The 15,406-nt window shown below is 57.1% G+C and overlaps 1 protein-coding gene across 7 annotated transcripts in view; it reads right to left on the minus strand.

Moving 5' to 3' along the window:
- Window positions 1–512: 512 nt before the first annotated feature.
- The window catches only part of LOC103817964 (ankyrin repeat and fibronectin type-III domain-containing protein 1-like), a 248,524-nt gene continuing 233,630 nt past the window's right edge, over window positions 513–15,406 (minus strand). For all 7 annotated transcript variants that reach the window (XM_050979881.1, XM_018916204.3, XM_030229683.2 and 4 more), the window contains 16 exons: window positions 15,033–15,227; window positions 14,684–14,797; window positions 14,009–14,106; window positions 12,460–12,550; window positions 10,597–10,704; window positions 10,272–10,371; window positions 9,610–9,742; window positions 8,752–8,871; window positions 8,213–8,428; window positions 7,756–7,922; window positions 7,207–7,357; window positions 6,297–6,465; window positions 5,868–6,034; window positions 4,869–5,079; window positions 3,924–4,594; window positions 513–1,664 (listed from right to left, as the gene is read on the minus strand). In XM_050979881.1, coding sequence (XP_050835838.1) covers window positions 1,377–1,664; window positions 3,924–4,594; window positions 4,869–5,079; window positions 5,868–6,034; window positions 6,297–6,465; window positions 7,207–7,357; window positions 7,756–7,922; window positions 8,213–8,428; window positions 8,752–8,871; window positions 9,610–9,742; window positions 10,272–10,371; window positions 10,597–10,704; window positions 12,460–12,550; window positions 14,009–14,106; window positions 14,684–14,797; window positions 15,033–15,227 — 2,999 coding nt within the window. In that variant the 3' untranslated portion in view covers window positions 513–1,376. The remainder of the gene's footprint in view (window positions 1,665–3,923; window positions 4,595–4,868; window positions 5,080–5,867; window positions 6,035–6,296; window positions 6,466–7,206; window positions 7,358–7,755; window positions 7,923–8,212; window positions 8,429–8,751; window positions 8,872–9,609; window positions 9,743–10,271; window positions 10,372–10,596; window positions 10,705–12,459; window positions 12,551–14,008; window positions 14,107–14,683; window positions 14,798–15,032; window positions 15,228–15,406) is intronic.

Below are 15,406 nucleotides of genomic sequence, written 5' to 3' on the forward strand. Positions count from 1 at the left end.
AACGGGAGCTGCTGCCCAGCCCAAATCCCTCTGTGCCAAGGGAAGGACAGTAAGGTGGCTGCTACAGGAGCATCAGCATCAGAAGCCTCACCTTACCAAGGGAAGCCAGATTGGCACCTTCCTCGCAGTGTTTGTGCCAGCTGTGACACAGCTGTGAGCTCTCACTGCCATTCCTGCTCCTCTCCAAGTGCTCTTCCCTCAGCAGATGCTGCAGGACCTGACTTAGGCATCCAGCCCTACAGCTCTGGGGTTTCACCAGCCCATGGAGGTGATGCTTTGGCATGCCTAACCTTATCTTGCTGCCTTACAGAGCAATGAATTCCAGAAGAGCATTTTTGACTAGTACTTTGCTCCCACACGTGTGATTTGTGTGTTAATGTAATGCTGCACAGCGTGGGAAGCATCCCACTAAACACTCCTGGGAAAGAGGAGCCCAGCCCTTGGAATCAGAGCTGGTTTGGGAGATGGATGATGGAATGCTATGCACCCAGCCACAAGAATGACAAGTGATATGCAGTCAGCAGCAGTCATCTTTACTATGGACCACAGGAGATCAGAGAAGTAACCTTGTTAACAGGAGACCTAGTGGCTAACAAAATGTCATGCTGGAGGACGGACTAGAGAAGCACAATCACCAGAACAAAACGGCACCCAGGGGGACAGGGAAGCCCAGGGGGTTGCAGGAGATGCCCTATAGCAAATCTCTAGCGTGGTATTGACACGTCTGTGAGTGCAGGGGGCTGGCTGCGTGGGTTTCTTTAGTCTTGGACACAAGTCAAAGGGTCTTCACCTTTACCCAACTCCGGTGGCTCTGGCACAATGATTATTGACTTTTTTCAGAATAAAAATACTAATATAATTTTGTTCCAAGAACTTTGTGCAAGAATCACTTCTCCAGGTGCAGTGAAAGGAGGGCAGATAGGAAAATACCCTTCCCAGGTTTGTCCTTGTGGCTCCTGCCCTCTCCTCACTGACACCACAGCTCTCCCCAGCAATCCTCTGTGGTTTTGCCTTCAGTGAATCCCAAACAAGGTTTTTCAGAAAAAAAAGGGAAGAAAAAAAAAAAGTATTGCTGCTTCTTCTTGTAATATTTTTCCTCTCTCTCTCTCTCCCCTGTTTCTCCTTAAAAATGTTTACTTTCAAAAATTCCATTCCTGCAGAGATTCCTCCTGAGCTCTGAGGTCTCTGGACTCCACCCTCCTCTTCTCCAGTCAGAAAAACTGAGTCTCGATGTCTCTTTGGTTAAAAAAAAAAAAAAAATAAAAAATAGCACAAACAAAGAACACATAACCCAGTATGAAGAAGGAAGCATCAGAGACGAGCTGTCTGCTCTCTGGAAGCCGAGGTCTCCGCTCCGTCCCGCCACTCTCCTCCTCTCATACGGTGGTCGCTGGCCCGTACTGGAGCACCAGCGGGGACGTCTCCTTGATGCGGACCAAGAACCGCCCCTCGGGCTGGCTGGTGTGGAGGGACAGAGGCAGGAAGTCATCGGGGAGCCACTGCTCGGTCTCATTGGCAGCGAACACCAGCCCAAAGTGCTCCAGCTGCTCCTCGCCGTAGCACACGGCAGCCGAGGCGCCCAGCACGTCCCGCGAGATGTTGTTCATCTCCAGCACCACCAGCTTCACCACCTCGCTGGCAGGCGTCTGGCTGGTGATGTGCAGCTGTGGAGAGAGAGATGGGAGAGATGGAGAGATGGGAGAGATGGATGGTCAGGGGAAGGAATGAGGAACAGGGGCTGGAGGCAGTGAACAGCATGGAGGAGTGGTAAGGGTGGAGGAACAGCTGCCCAGTGGTGCCCGTGAGCAGTGCTGCCCATGGCAGCAGCCTGGCACAGAGTCATGGGCACATCATGCCCAGGGAATGCCCAAGGGATGCCCCTGCATGCCAGGGCCCAAACTTATGGATTAATCTCCTGCCTCTACTCCTGTTTCCAAGCCCTTGCCACTTAACCCTTGCATGTGTCACCTACAGCTCTGCTGAGGCTGCTCCATATCTCATCACCTGGAGCTGGAGAGGATCAGTCCCTGTCCTGCTCCTCGTACCATGGAGGGATCTGTGTCAAGTCCCTCTTGCGAGCAGGGTCCAGACCCTCAGACCAGCTGGATCACAACAGCTCTGCCAAACTACAACTGAAACCTCTTTGGAACATGGTGATAAATTTCATCCCGTGCACAAGCTTGGGCTTCTCCCACCAACAGCTACCCTTGCCCTCTGCTTCCCAGGGGACAGCCCTGTGAATCCCAAATCCTGTCAAGAAAATGAGCTCATCAGGGCCCTGGCTGCTAATGCTGGGAGCCACTGCTTGGCTTCAAAGGCCCCAAGGCAGGACATCTATCCTCACCCAGGCAAAGCAACGTTTCCTTTGGCACATCTGAGAGGGCTTGCGGAGTGCCAGAAGTGCTGCCCTGGCAGGGTGGTCCCAGCTCTGGGCCCATGTGAGCACTGCCAGCCCTGAGCAGCCATGGCAAGGCTCAGTGATTTACACCAGCCGAGGAGCTGTGCCTTTGAACTCCCCTTTCTTCCAGGAGAACATTGTAAAAGGCTTTCAAGCAGGCGTGTCCAAAGCTTTGCAACTTCAAAAGCCACATGGGCAGCCCGCCAAGAACCTGAGGGCTGTGCTTCAGTTCCATAGAAATCTATGGGCATTCCTCGAATGGAAAAGAATCCAGTGAGGCAGAGTTGTCTCTGCTAGGATGTCCCAGCTGGGTGCAGAGACACTGGCTATCAAACCTCCCCAGCAATAAATCAATCAGCCTGTTGGCACTGTTCTTCCTCTGCCTTTCCTTTAGGGTTGCTTTCAACCCATATCAGTCCATGATTTAATGATTTTCTGCTCCATCATCCTCTGTCCTGGGCACCAGGAATGTCCCGGAAAGGAAATTTCAACAAGGGAAGTATCTACACGGCTGGGACCAAAGGAGGCCACAAAGCCAGAGGGGCACCTGCCCAAGATGTGCATCCTGGGGGATGGTCCTCTATGGGGGACCCCACCTGGAGCAGGTGTGAGTGATCAGAGCTGGCGGGGTCAGCTCTTGGCAGCAAAGCCCTCATGGAGAGGAGTCAGGTCACACAGCTGCTCCAGCATAGTCTGAAGGAACATGGAAGGAGCTCTGTCTGCTGCCCCAGCTGGAACTGGAATGGGTTCTGCCACTGGGATTGCCAGAGGCTGGAGACAAAAAGCTCCTGCTCTCTCTTCCCTAATGGGGAAGGCTGGAGCAGAGACCACACACCTGGGAAGAGGAAGCTGTACGAGGAGCATGGCCAGGGCAGGGGTGACAGCTGAATTTCGGCCTGGAAGGATGATGTGTTTGAACAGATCATCACATCAGGACCTGGCAAGGATGTGTCAAGGACACCATCTTAAACAATGAATTCAGTTATTATATCAGTAGCCCAGATATATCAAGGAAGATTTGGATTTCTGCTAATGCACTCATCTGCTATTTTGTTTTTTCCCCCCTATTAGAACAGTCAGGTTTTTCTTCTCTCTTTATTTTAAACAAAACAAAAAAAACCCCCAAAAAATCCTAGAAATGGTGTCCTTTGCTCTGTCTGCCCACACTGGGGGGCACCAAGCTACTGTCATCTGCTGAACCACAGACCAAGAGCTGAACTTCAGCCCCACTGCTTGTCCCCAAAAGTCACTACGTATGGCCCTGGCTCATCCTTCTGCAGCAGCAGCCCTCGCTCCTGCAGAGACACCCTGTGCTACCAGGAGCCTCATCCACAGCAGGGACAGAGGGAGTCAGGGCAGGAGTGCTGCGGGTCTCCAGGGGACCTCAGCCCTGGGCGGGAGGAGGATGGGGAGGGCAGTGCCAGGTGTGGGGCACAGGAGCCCTGCTGCCTCTGTCCCCATCCTGCCAGCCCTGTCCCTCCAGGCACGGCAGAGCCCCTCTGCCACCCGTGACAGGCTCCGGTACCTTGACACTGGTCTCTTTGGAGAGTCCCGTTTCGTACTGAGGGCAGACCCTCAAGGTGACAGAGCCCAGCTTCTTCCCTTGGTCGGCCAAGCCCCCAGGCTGCTCTAGATGCTGGTCTGGCAAGTCCTGAGTCCACTCATCTGAGCGCGTCCGGCAGACGGGCTCGGAGCCCTGTCCGCTCCGGCGGCGCTCGGGGCTGGCTGTGGAGCCAGTCCCCAGCCTGAGCTGCCCGCAGGGGCCCGTGGTCCTGCTCTCGGCCGGGGAGCTGTCCACGGAGCCGGGGCAGGACTTTCTCGGGGCGGGGCAGTGGGGCTTGGGGAAGTCCAGGCTGCTGGTCCGAACGCAGTACGCCTGTCGCTTCTCAGTGATGCGCAGCAGCTCGATCTGCCGGCTGGGCAGGACAAAGTCACTGTCATAGAGCTGGGGCGGTGGCCGGGGCTCCTCTGGCGGTGGCAGCACTGCGGGTGGGGTCTTGAGCTCGTGGCTTTGCAGGACGTCCGGGGCACTGTCCCGCAGGGTGCGGGCTAACCTCCGGCTGCAGCCCTCGAGCCCCGAGGTGGAGCACACCAGGTCCAGCTCCTTCGGGCTCTGCGCCCGGCTGGAGTCATAGTCGCTGTCGGTGGCCAGGAACACCTCAGAGGAGCCTTCCTCGTCCGACAGGCCGTGCGAGTCTGCGAGGTGGGAGAGAAGCAAAGAGCGGATCAGCCTGAGCGTGGAATGCCCCGCTGAGGTGGAATCCAGGGAAGCCTCTGAGCTTACCCCCTTGTCACACACCTGAGCTGCGCTCGCTGCGGCACAGGCAGGGCGGGTCCCGCCCCGGCTGACACCGACTGCCCTGCACATCCACGGCTCCAGCCCGGCTGGCACCTCGGGCACAGCCACCCCCGACCCACCGAGCAGCCCCTGAGCCCGCCAGGCAGGAGCCTGGCACCGCCGGGTCCCTACCGGAGTTGAGCTTGCGGCTGGTCTCTGGTGAGAGCACTGGGGATGGAAGGTAGTCAAGGTGGGATGAAGAGGATCGGGTTTTCTCCTTCACTGCCGCCCCGGCCTCGCTGAGGAAGCCACTGAGAGAGATCCCACAGGAGGGCTGCTTGTAGCGGGCGTGCTGCAGGACATCCACGATCCAGCGCATCTCTCGCCAGATCTCCTCCATTTGCTGCCAACAGAGGAAATGGAGGAGCCCTTTCACACAGCAACAAGAAAGTCCCATGGCAAAACACGGAGTCTGTACACACACATCTCCCCAGAGCTCCGGGGGAATCCCTGAGCTGGGAAATGCAAAGAAGGTGCTCTCAGGCAGGAGGAGGATGCAGCTGCTGGTTCAGCAGGGGTGCTGGGGATAGGAGTAGCGTGGGATGCTCTTTTGCAAGTCCATCCTAAAATGCACTTGCAGGCCTTTTTCTAGCAAGGAGGGCATGTGCACTTTGGGTGTCTCCTTGGGATTTGTAATGTGATCATCACAATAAGAAGTTGCCCGATAAAAACAACTGCAGCCTGGAGAAGAGAAGGCTCCAGGGAGAGCTGGAGAGGGAATTAGGAGAAGGGACGGAGGGACAGGACACAGGAAATGGCTTCCCACTGCCAGAGGGCAGGATTAGATGGGATATTGGGAAGGAATTGTTCCCTGGCAGGATGGGCAGGCCCTGGCACAGGGTGCCCAGAGAAGCTGTGGCTGCCCCTCGATCCCTGGCAGTGTCCAAGGCCAGGTTGGACACTGGGGCTGGGAGCAGCCTGGGACAGTGGAAGGTGGAACTGGATGAGGTTTAATACCTGTTCCAACCCAAATCATTCCATGAATCTGTGAAAGACCAGCCTGCTGCTGCCCATCAGCAACATTAGAGAAATCCCCCAGGGCCACCAGGACCAGGGAACAGCCTGGGTGCAGATGCTGCTGCCTGAGTCCTGGCAGGTCAGGGGCACTGTCGAGCCTCCTTCCACCCATACCTGGATGTAGTCCTGAACCTGCTGGTGCCTCTGCTTGGCGGTGGTGAGCTCAGCATCGGAGAAAGCCTCCCTGAGGCTCTGCTGGGAGAGGAGTGACTCCAGCTCCAGCAGGGCGGACACCTGGCAGTACTGGGTGATGAACTCCTGGTTGTACGTGAAGAAGTGGACTGGGAGAGGAAACAAGAGGGGAGAGGGATGAAAAATATGAGGTCCCATGCTGTGGATGCCCTACAGCCTCCATCCTATCACTCAAGATGAGGAGGCAACACTTTCCATTAGTCCACCTGGACAGCCCTCGGTACACCCCTCCACCCCTCCTTCCCAGGGAGTGAGGGAACTCTAGGCACCCCACTGCCCAGCCCAGCTCTCAGGAAGCCTCAGAGGACAAGGGGTTCAGCAGAGTTGGGTTTTGGCATTCCCTCTCCTCACCCAGCTCGAAGATCTGCAGTGGCAGTGTGAGGAAGCCAGAGCGAGGGGTATAGGGGTTGTTCTGGCCTGGAGCGGTGCACACGTCATCTGATGGAGGCAGCAGCAGCAGGAAGGAGACCTGATCCCCAAAGTCCAGCACCTCTTGGCTGTACAGACGGAAGTCTTTGGCCTGCAAGAAGACAGTGCAGGTAACAGCTGCACACATCACCTGGCAGGGCCTCTGCCCAGTCCTCATGCACTGAGTAGTCCTCAGGGGTCACCTGCAGCCAGGCACACTGCACCTTCAGCACACAACCAGAGGCTCCTTGCTTCTGGCATCATCTGCATTATCTCATCACTTCTTCTCTAATATTTCCTAAAAGCTTTGAAACTTCTGGTCAAAATCACCGTGGCTGGGTGTCGAAAACATGTCACCAGTGATGGCTCAGTGATGAGCAGGGAGGTGCCCTCCCAGCTGCCCAGCCAGAAGCACATACCTGTCATTGGGGCTGCTGGGTTGATTCCCAGCAGATACTTGGCATGGTGGAAGAAAGTTTCTCCTTCTCCCCATGCAGTCTGGCCCCAGGGGCTGCAGCTCCAGCCCAGCACTGGCCAGGGACCAGACTGCTTTGGAGGGGGAGAGTTGGGCTGGTCTTGTGCTGCCCAGGACCAACCCACTGGCAGCAGTTACAAACCCAGATCTGCTGTTGTTGCTTTCGGAGTAGTGTGGGAAGGACAAACAGCTCCTGTGGACACTGTCCCTGGACAGGGCAGACTCATCACTCACCTTCTGTTTGCACAGCACTAAAATCTGGGTGCTCCAGCCTCATAAGGAGGGCCAGACATGCAGTTCCTCATCTGCTGCAACCACCAGCACTGTGTTCACAGTCCCATCCCCTCCCTCTGCCCAGACCTTGGCTCCTGCCTCTACCTCTTGCAGTGGGATGTTCACTAGGGTCATGAGCTCCTTGATGGCCACTTGGAGCTCCTGAAACAATGGGTTCTGAGACCTGTCAGTCTCTGGCTCTGAGGGAACAGGCTCCTCCACGCTGGCCATCTTCTGCAGCCACTCCCACTCCTCCCTGCAGAAGGCCAGAGACAGACAGGTGAAGGAGAAAGCAGTTTGGGTTGACGTGGACACAATTTCTCTGAGAGCTGTGTTTGCTTGGCTTGTTCCTCTCCCAGACAGTGCAGCATCCCCAGAGCTTTGGGAGAGGTGGAGGTAGAAAGGGAACTTTGCTCTAAGCTCAATCAGAATCACAGAATATGCTGAGCTGAATGGGACCCCCAAGGATTGTCAAGTTCAGCCCTGACCTCACTCAGGACACCCTAACAACCCCACCCTGTGCTTGAGAGCACTGTATGGCAGGGATAGGAGGGAATATTATGCTGCTGCGGAAGCAGGAGGTGATGGATGCTGTTAGCCTGGGTGGAACAAAGCAGCCTGGCTGCCCTGGCTGAGCAGCCCTGCAAATCCCACCTGGAGATGTTGGGGTTGGAGCGGATCTTGACGTGGCACAGGATGTTGGGGAGCTGCTCTGGCACCAGCACTCGGATCTGATCTACAGCACTGCACAGCTTCAAGTAGCCCAGGTAGAGGCCCGGGGAGAGGGCGTGGCTGCTTCGCTGGTGATAAGCCAGCTTGTCCTGGGAACAAAGACATTGCTGGACCGAACAAGTCCTCACAGCAGGGCTCGTGCTGATGCTGTAGCACAGCCTGTCCAGCTGGAGAAGGGGAGCAGCACAGGAAGACAGCCTGGTGCTGCCTGGTGCTGCCAGGTCGAATCTGGCACCATCTTGATGCCTCCCCTTGAAACAACAGGATTTTTGGAAGCTGGCTGGGCTCTGCTCCCCCTCTGCTGTGACTTTTCCAGGCCGAGGGGGAGCAGAGAGCACTGGTGTTTTCCAGCCACTGCCATGGCTGCCCCAGCACACACCTGGAGGGAGATGAGCAGCGTGTCCAGAGCAGTGGGCTCCTCGGGGGAGGACACAGACTTGCGGCCGGTCTGCAGCTTGCAGATGGGCACCCAGCGGACACTCTCAAAGGTCTGGTTGGTCTTCACCTCCTTCAGAGTGATGATGAGGATGTTGCCCTGTTTGTCTTTGATGGGCTCAAAGAAGACCTGCCCCAGGTCCTGGATGCCCAACAGCCCCTGTGTGACAGGGTGGGAAGGCAGAAGAAAGCAGAGGGTCAGGGGACATCCCGGACGCATGGTGGGTCTTGGCAGCTGGAAACCAGTCTGCCCAGAAAGGCACCCTGATGGTCCCCAGCCCCTCTGCAGGAGACTGCCATGACACCTGGCACCTCACTGTCCCATGGCCAGAGTCCTGCCGGGGAGACGAGGCAGGGACACGAGTCATGCCAAGAAGATCCTGGGTTTATCCTGACTGTGGTACATCTGCATGCTGCTCCAAAGGGAGCTTGGCCCCCAGCATCCCACTTAAAGTGTTTGTTCCCCCACAGGCTGACTCTCACCTGCATCTGCGAGATGGCCAGCAGCATCTTGAAGCGCGTCTGCAGGATGCAGGAGCAGGAGGACTGGGACACGGTGACACACTGCCGCAGCCACAGGATCTCATCCCACATACATGACACCTGCACACACCAGAGTGCCACTGCTGCTGCAGCTGGGGCACACCAGGGGGTTTTGGGGAAATTGTTTACCTCTCTCAGCTGGGTTAGGAATGTGCAGGGGCATGCAGCACCTCTCAGCAGGGGTGCAAACAAATCCCTGTCCACAGACAGTGAGATGCCTCCAGAGCCTGCACCTGAGGGCAGCCCTGAGCCATGTCCACTCAGACATCCATCTTCATCTAGGACTGAAACCTTAAGCTTGAATACAAGTTGGCCAAAGTGGGGAGAGAGAAGAAAGCACTCTCCATCAGTAGATAAGGATCACCCAGCAAATTATTTTGGCCCTGAGCTGCCCACATGCCCTTTCCCTGAGTCTGCTGACGTCAGAGGAGCTGGCAGCTGCTCCCTGTGCATCCTACAGCAGAGGCAGAGGTGCCACAGCAGGATGCTGAGGGGTAGCAGTTCAACTGCCATGACATCCCTGTGGAGAGGCAGTGCCACCCACCCTGGCACACAGCCTGCTCAGTGTTGCTCTGGTCTGTCACCCATCTTTGGGCTTCCAGGGGTTGGGATGAAATGCCATTCCCTGGAAGTTTCCTGGTCCGTACTGAACCCCATCAAGAAGCAAGTCCGCAGGCTGCCTGCACTGCCAAGCCTCAGTGTCTGGGCTGGAGGGGCAGAAGTGTTGCCTAATGCCTGCCTGGGTCACCTTGGCACTCCTGGCCCTCTGCTCAAGCGCAGGGTCCCTCAGCCACCCACCTTGGTGAGCCAGAGGAAATCCTGCATGAGTAGGCAGGAGTAGGTGTCATCAATCTCCACCACAGGGATCTGGTCTTCATGGGTCACCAGGATGTTGTCATCCCTGTAGAAGATGGCTGTCAGGTAGAGGCCCCTGCATGGGAGAGAAGACAGACTTCAGTGCCACCCCCAGCTGCCAGCTCTTTCTCCCAAAGGGTCTCTTTCCTGAGAGAAGAGGAGATGCCCTGCCCCAGAGGTCCCCACTTCTCTCCAACAGCCCATGGCAGAAGAGGCTTGTGGCTGGTACAGGAGCAGGAACAGGAACCCAAGGTGTCCCAGCAGATACCACAGCCCATGACCCTGCAGCACATGGGACAGAGATGGGCCAGACTGTGCAGGGGACACTCTGCGTCTGGACAAGGTGGGGTGCCAGGCGAGCCTCAGAGGTGATGCAAGGATCTGGGCACTAGCAAAGCTTGGCCAGTCCAAATAGAGACACCAAGAGAACCTCTGATCTCTGGGCCATGGGACACAGCTCCACTGACACCACCAGCTCACTCCCGGTGCAGACCCTGCTCTGAGCACCTCCAGCCCCCAGTGTGCAGACACAGCTCTCAGGATGGGCAGCTCTGCAGCCCTGCTGGGACAGGGGCTCTCACCATCCCCGTGCACCAGCCTCTCACCGCTTCAGTGTCTTGAGAAACTTGCTGCCAGGGTGGAAGAGGTGCTTGAGGCTCTTGGAGACTGAATGCTTTCTGCTCTGGGGCTGGTTCTTGCAGGGCTCTGTGGAGTAGAGAGCAGAGAATGCTGCAGCAGGAGATGAAGAGCTGATACCAACCCATGGTGAAGGCTCTGCTGAGGTCTGCACTGCCTGAGCTGTCTCCCTGCTCTTCACATCAATGGCACAGAGCTATTCCTGCACCACCCCAGCTCTGCAGATCACACCACAACCCCGGGGACTCAGCTGCCCCCCCTCAGCCGCCCTAGCGCACTGTGCTGTGGGCTCACCATGGCAAATGCAGTGCTGATGGACAGTCTTCACCTGGCCCAGGAGATGGTCCAGGGCCTCAGCCTGTCCCCTCCGCCGCGGCGCCCGGCCATCGTACTCCCGCCAGTCTGTGGGGACAGAGCAGCATCACCCCGGCACCCTCTGCCTGGGGCAAAAGGCTCCCATCCCCTCCTCCCACATCATCTGGGTGTCCCTGCCCATGCCACAGCATGGCTGCAGTTGTGGGTTCTGGGCACTTCTGGGTGTGCTGGGAGATCCCCAGCTTTGTGCCCCTCTTCCTAGGAACACCCAGCTCTGCACAGCACCCTGTGGCCACCAGCCTCCCCACAGCGTGGCAGGGACACACCAGGGGGAAGGAACAAGGTTCTGGCTGTTGCTGCTATACTTCACTGGCCTTAAAAAATAAAATTCTTTCCAGTCTCTTCCTCCAGGTCTTCCCCAGTTACTCCAGATGAGCACTGGAAGCCGGGCTTACCTCGACAAACACATAAATAAACTCCTGCCAGCTCCAGCCGCTGTGGGACAGCAGCAGGACCCTGAGCAGGGCTGGGGACCTGCCGGCTCTTCTCCCTCAATTTTATATTAATTACTTTAAACACCCCATGTCCTGCCTGCTGCTGTTTTCCATGGAAAGTTCAGCTCTGTTAACTTTGGCTAGAACTTGCTGCTATTTTTAGTAGCTTTAAAAACACCCAGGGAGGTGCCTGACCATATTCTGCTGGGCCAGGGAGGGATCTCTACTGAAGGGAGAAATATTACTGGCAATAAAAATAAATAAACCCCACTCCTGTCTGATTCACTTCAGCCACACTCAATTGATGCCACCTGGATCTTGGTCACAGGGAATATGACCTGTGTGAGGTGGCAAATGGGTTTTAAAGTGGATGCAAACATAACAGGGACAAGATAAAGACACGGTAGTAGACTGCTGTGCCCTTGCTGTCTGCATTCCTAGACATGCAAATGGATTTTTGGTGATTTCAGTGTTCTATGGATCTGCAGCCAGAGCTGTGCATGGTGCTGCACATCTCTGAGCCATTACTGTTCACCTCCACCTGTTCCCAGTGCCCTCCCTGCTCCCTGAGTGTCTGCAGCACGGTGGGACAGGATGTGCTTCCATGACCTGATCCTTGGGACAAGCTCAGCCTCCCATAGGGCTGCTCCTTACTCATTTACAGCATCAGTCCCATGGGACACCACACAGGCACCTGTTTTGGGACTGGTGACAAGTGGCAGACGCCATTCTGGAGCCCCCTTAGTCCTGAACTTCACCTGTGGGCTGCTACTTGCAGCTCAGTCCTCTCAGCCCTTCTCCACCCAGACCCCTGAGGTGCCTTGTGTGACATTGGGTGGCTGTTTCCTGACACTTTTCCCAGGGCCAGCATGGGGAGGAGACTGCTGACAGCCTAGAGCTGGTCCGTGTTGGGGCTCATGACCCCCATCCTAGCTCCATGCCAGGGAATGCAGGTCCTTGGGTCTGGGCTGGATGGGAGAGACCATGTGGTGGCACAGAGTGGGAGACCACTGCCACCCAGGACCACTCTGAGTCCTGGCTCTTTGCCATCTCCCAGCTTCCTCCATGGGATGAGTTGATCCAGGTAGCCTGAAACTTTTCCCAGGTGGCAAGGGTAATTCAAGGCTGAAAACTCACTGTTTGGCAAAGCACCTGTTGGCTGCAGGCAGCATCCCAGAGCCCCAGGCACAGCCTCCCTGCCTGGCCTGAGACTCCAAACTCTGCCTCTGCCCCTGGGTCCACTCGCTCTCATCCCAGCAGTGAGAGGGACCCCTAGATGGCACAGGGGGCTGTCCTGTCCCCCCTGCCCCGTGCTGGCTGCCATGGGGGTGTTCCCAGGGGTACTCACTGGAAGGGATGGCGAAGGGGGGCGTGGAGGCTTGCGGGGGACCCCAGCCCTTCATGTTGTAGGCAGACACGCGGACGTGGTACACCGTGCCCTGCAAGGAGACAGCACACTCAGCACACCCCCACCTCTCCCAGCTTGGCAGGTGAGGCAAGGAGGATTTCCCCCAGCCCAGGTCACTGGCTCTCACCTCCCCTCCTTACAAAGTCCTTGTTATGAGGCACTAGAGAATCCCTGTGGCCCTGCTGGGTGGGTTTGGGGCACACAGAGGAAGGACTGAACATTGCAAATGTCCCTTGCCAGAGATGCTCCAGCCTGAAAGACTCAGTGCTTCTGTGGATTGGGGTGCTGGTGATCCCCTGGGACATGGAAGGATCCAGCCCCTGGAGACAGGGAGATGGCCCAGCACTGTCAAGGGCTTGTAGCAGAGTGACAGTGATTAAAGCCTCTGATTAAAGCCCAGCCAAGCTGACAGATGTTGCCAGGCCTCCAGGCACTCATGAAGGCAACAGGAGCCTGTGAAGCAGCTCTGAGAGTGTGGTTGATGGGCTTGGAGCAATTCCTTGCAGTGATGCTGCTCCGGGCTCCACTCAAGCCCCTCCTGCCACACAGCAGGCAGCCCTGACAGCGCTCCTGGGCTTGGCACTGCTGCTGGACGTAAGCCCCTCTCACCTCACCTCACCTCACCTCACCTCACCTCACCTCACCTCACCTCACCTCACCAAGGAGGTTCTCTGCTCCTCAAACCAGTGCTTCCTGCCTGCCTACCCCTGCTAAGGGTGACCCCAATTATCCCAGCATCTGCCCGTGTTCCCATCCTGAGCTCCAACCCAGCACAGTCCCCGTGTCCCTGGTACCAGCCCAGGCATGGCTCCTGTGCTTCTCAGGGAGATAAAACCACAGGGAGCCACAGTCCCAGCAGCCATGGCCTTGCTGAGCTTCTGAAGATGAAGATGGGGCTGGTCGCCCCTCTTGGTGACATTGGGGCTGGGGCGAGGGGTTGGACTGTGCAGGTGGCAGAGGGCTGAGCCACTGATTTACTGCCCAGGAAGAACCTGGCTGGAGACCAGTGGAGTGGGGAGGGGGACGGAGGATAAATCAGTGTTGGGTGAATGGGCCCATTCTGCCTGTCACTGCAGAGTCCCCAGGCACCCTCCCAGGGAGGTCCCCCACTGTCAGGGGCTGCAGCCATGCGGGAACAGACAGATGCTTCTCCCAGCCCCACACTCTTGGCTCTGCCCAGGCTGTGCCCATGGCACAATCCTATTGTTCCTGCTCAAAACGATCATAGAAACAAAGAACCATTAAGACTGGAAAAGGCATCTAGGATCACTGAGTCCAACCACTGCCAAGGCCACCACTAAACCATGTCCCCAAATACCAAACACACATCTTCTGAACATTTCCAGGGATGATGACTCTGCCACTACCCTGGGCAGCCTGTGGCAGTGCCTGATCCCCTCCTCATGGGCTGCACTATGGCCTGTGGCTTTTCCCAGCTGTGGGCTCTCCCTGCTGAGCCCTGCCCGCTGTGGGTACCCCCAGAACTCACCGACATCAGCCCCTGGATGGTGAAGTGCAGGTCCTTCAACTTGTCAATCACAGCTTCTCCCAGCAGTGGTGAGAAGGTGGGGGAGCAGCTCCACTCCACTGCAAGGAGAGAGACCACAAGGTGCCATGAGGCCCTGGACTGGGGACAGGCCACCAGGGCTGGGGCAGCATGTCACAGACAGCAGCTGCAGGGGGACTACAGAGAGCACAGGAGATGGAGGCAGCGGAGTGCAGGCATGGAAAAGGTGATTCATAGCGGGGGGGAAGGTCATGGGGAGCTGCTGTCCTCACCAAGCCACTTAAGATGGGGTCAGCACCTTTAATTGGTGGCTCAGAAGTGGGGGATGGAAGAAATTCTTCCAGAAGCCAAAAATATCTGGTTTAAGTGGGTGAGGGGTACACAGCAACAAAGTCTTCCCAGTGTGCAGGATGAGGGGGCAGCCAACAAGCGACACCCCAAGTTTTGCCTTGGTGCAGGATGATGTTTGGTCTAGCTCAGGGCATTTGGGTAGTGGCCAGACTGTCCAGCAGTTGTGGCTTCCTCTGTCCTCCAGTACAAAAGTGGCCTGACTGGGGCTTGGCAGCACTGCCCATGGCTCTGTTGTGTTGACATGGGGTGCAAGGCACTTGCTGTGGCTGTGTGACCCTGCCCTGCTGCAGAGATCCTGGTCCTTACCTTTGTACTTGGTGACAACGGCTGAGTTGACACTCAGGGGCTCCCAGAAGGTCACCTGCAATGAGGTGCTGCTGGCCACAGAGAGGTGGACGCTGCTGGGGGCATCTGGCACTTCTGGGGACAGAGAGGGCAGGGACTGCTACAGCAACAACGGTCGCTCTGAACCTCCCTGTGTCCCTCTTGGGCCTCTCCCCGGTCCCAGGGATGTATTCCCTGATGGAACATGTTCTCCCCTCCATGCACCCTCACTGCAAGTCCTGGCCACAGATGATGGGTGATGGTGCCACGCACAGCCCCATTCCTTCCCCCGGCACAGGGACAGCCCCCCAGCCCTCCTGCGGTCACTCACGGGCATGCTCAAACCCTGCCTTCATGCGCTTGTAAAGCCGGAATCGCCACTCCCAGGCCTTGAGCTGCTTCTCCTTCTCGGAGCAGTCAGCGTTGGGCGCCTCGTTCACCACCTGCGCCATCAGCTCGTTGACGCGCTGCTCTGCTTCCCGCACCAGCGTGGAGAGGTGCAGAGAGCGGCTTTCCAGGCTCACAACTGTGGGAGGGTGCACATGGCCATGGGCCCAGAGGAAAAGGAGGAGAAGGCGGTTAGGGCAAGCTCTGCCTCTGCTGGCAAAGAATCCCCACCCTGAGACCCCATCCTCCTCTCCATGTCCTGGTCCTGGGGTCTGCTCAAGTGCGTGGTTCCCCTCAAGCCCTGTTGCAGCCTGCACC

This window comes from Serinus canaria, chromosome 14 (assembly GCF_022539315.1).
Source record: "Serinus canaria isolate serCan28SL12 chromosome 14, serCan2020, whole genome shotgun sequence".
Classification (NCBI taxonomy): domain Eukaryota; kingdom Metazoa; phylum Chordata; class Aves; order Passeriformes; family Fringillidae; genus Serinus; species Serinus canaria.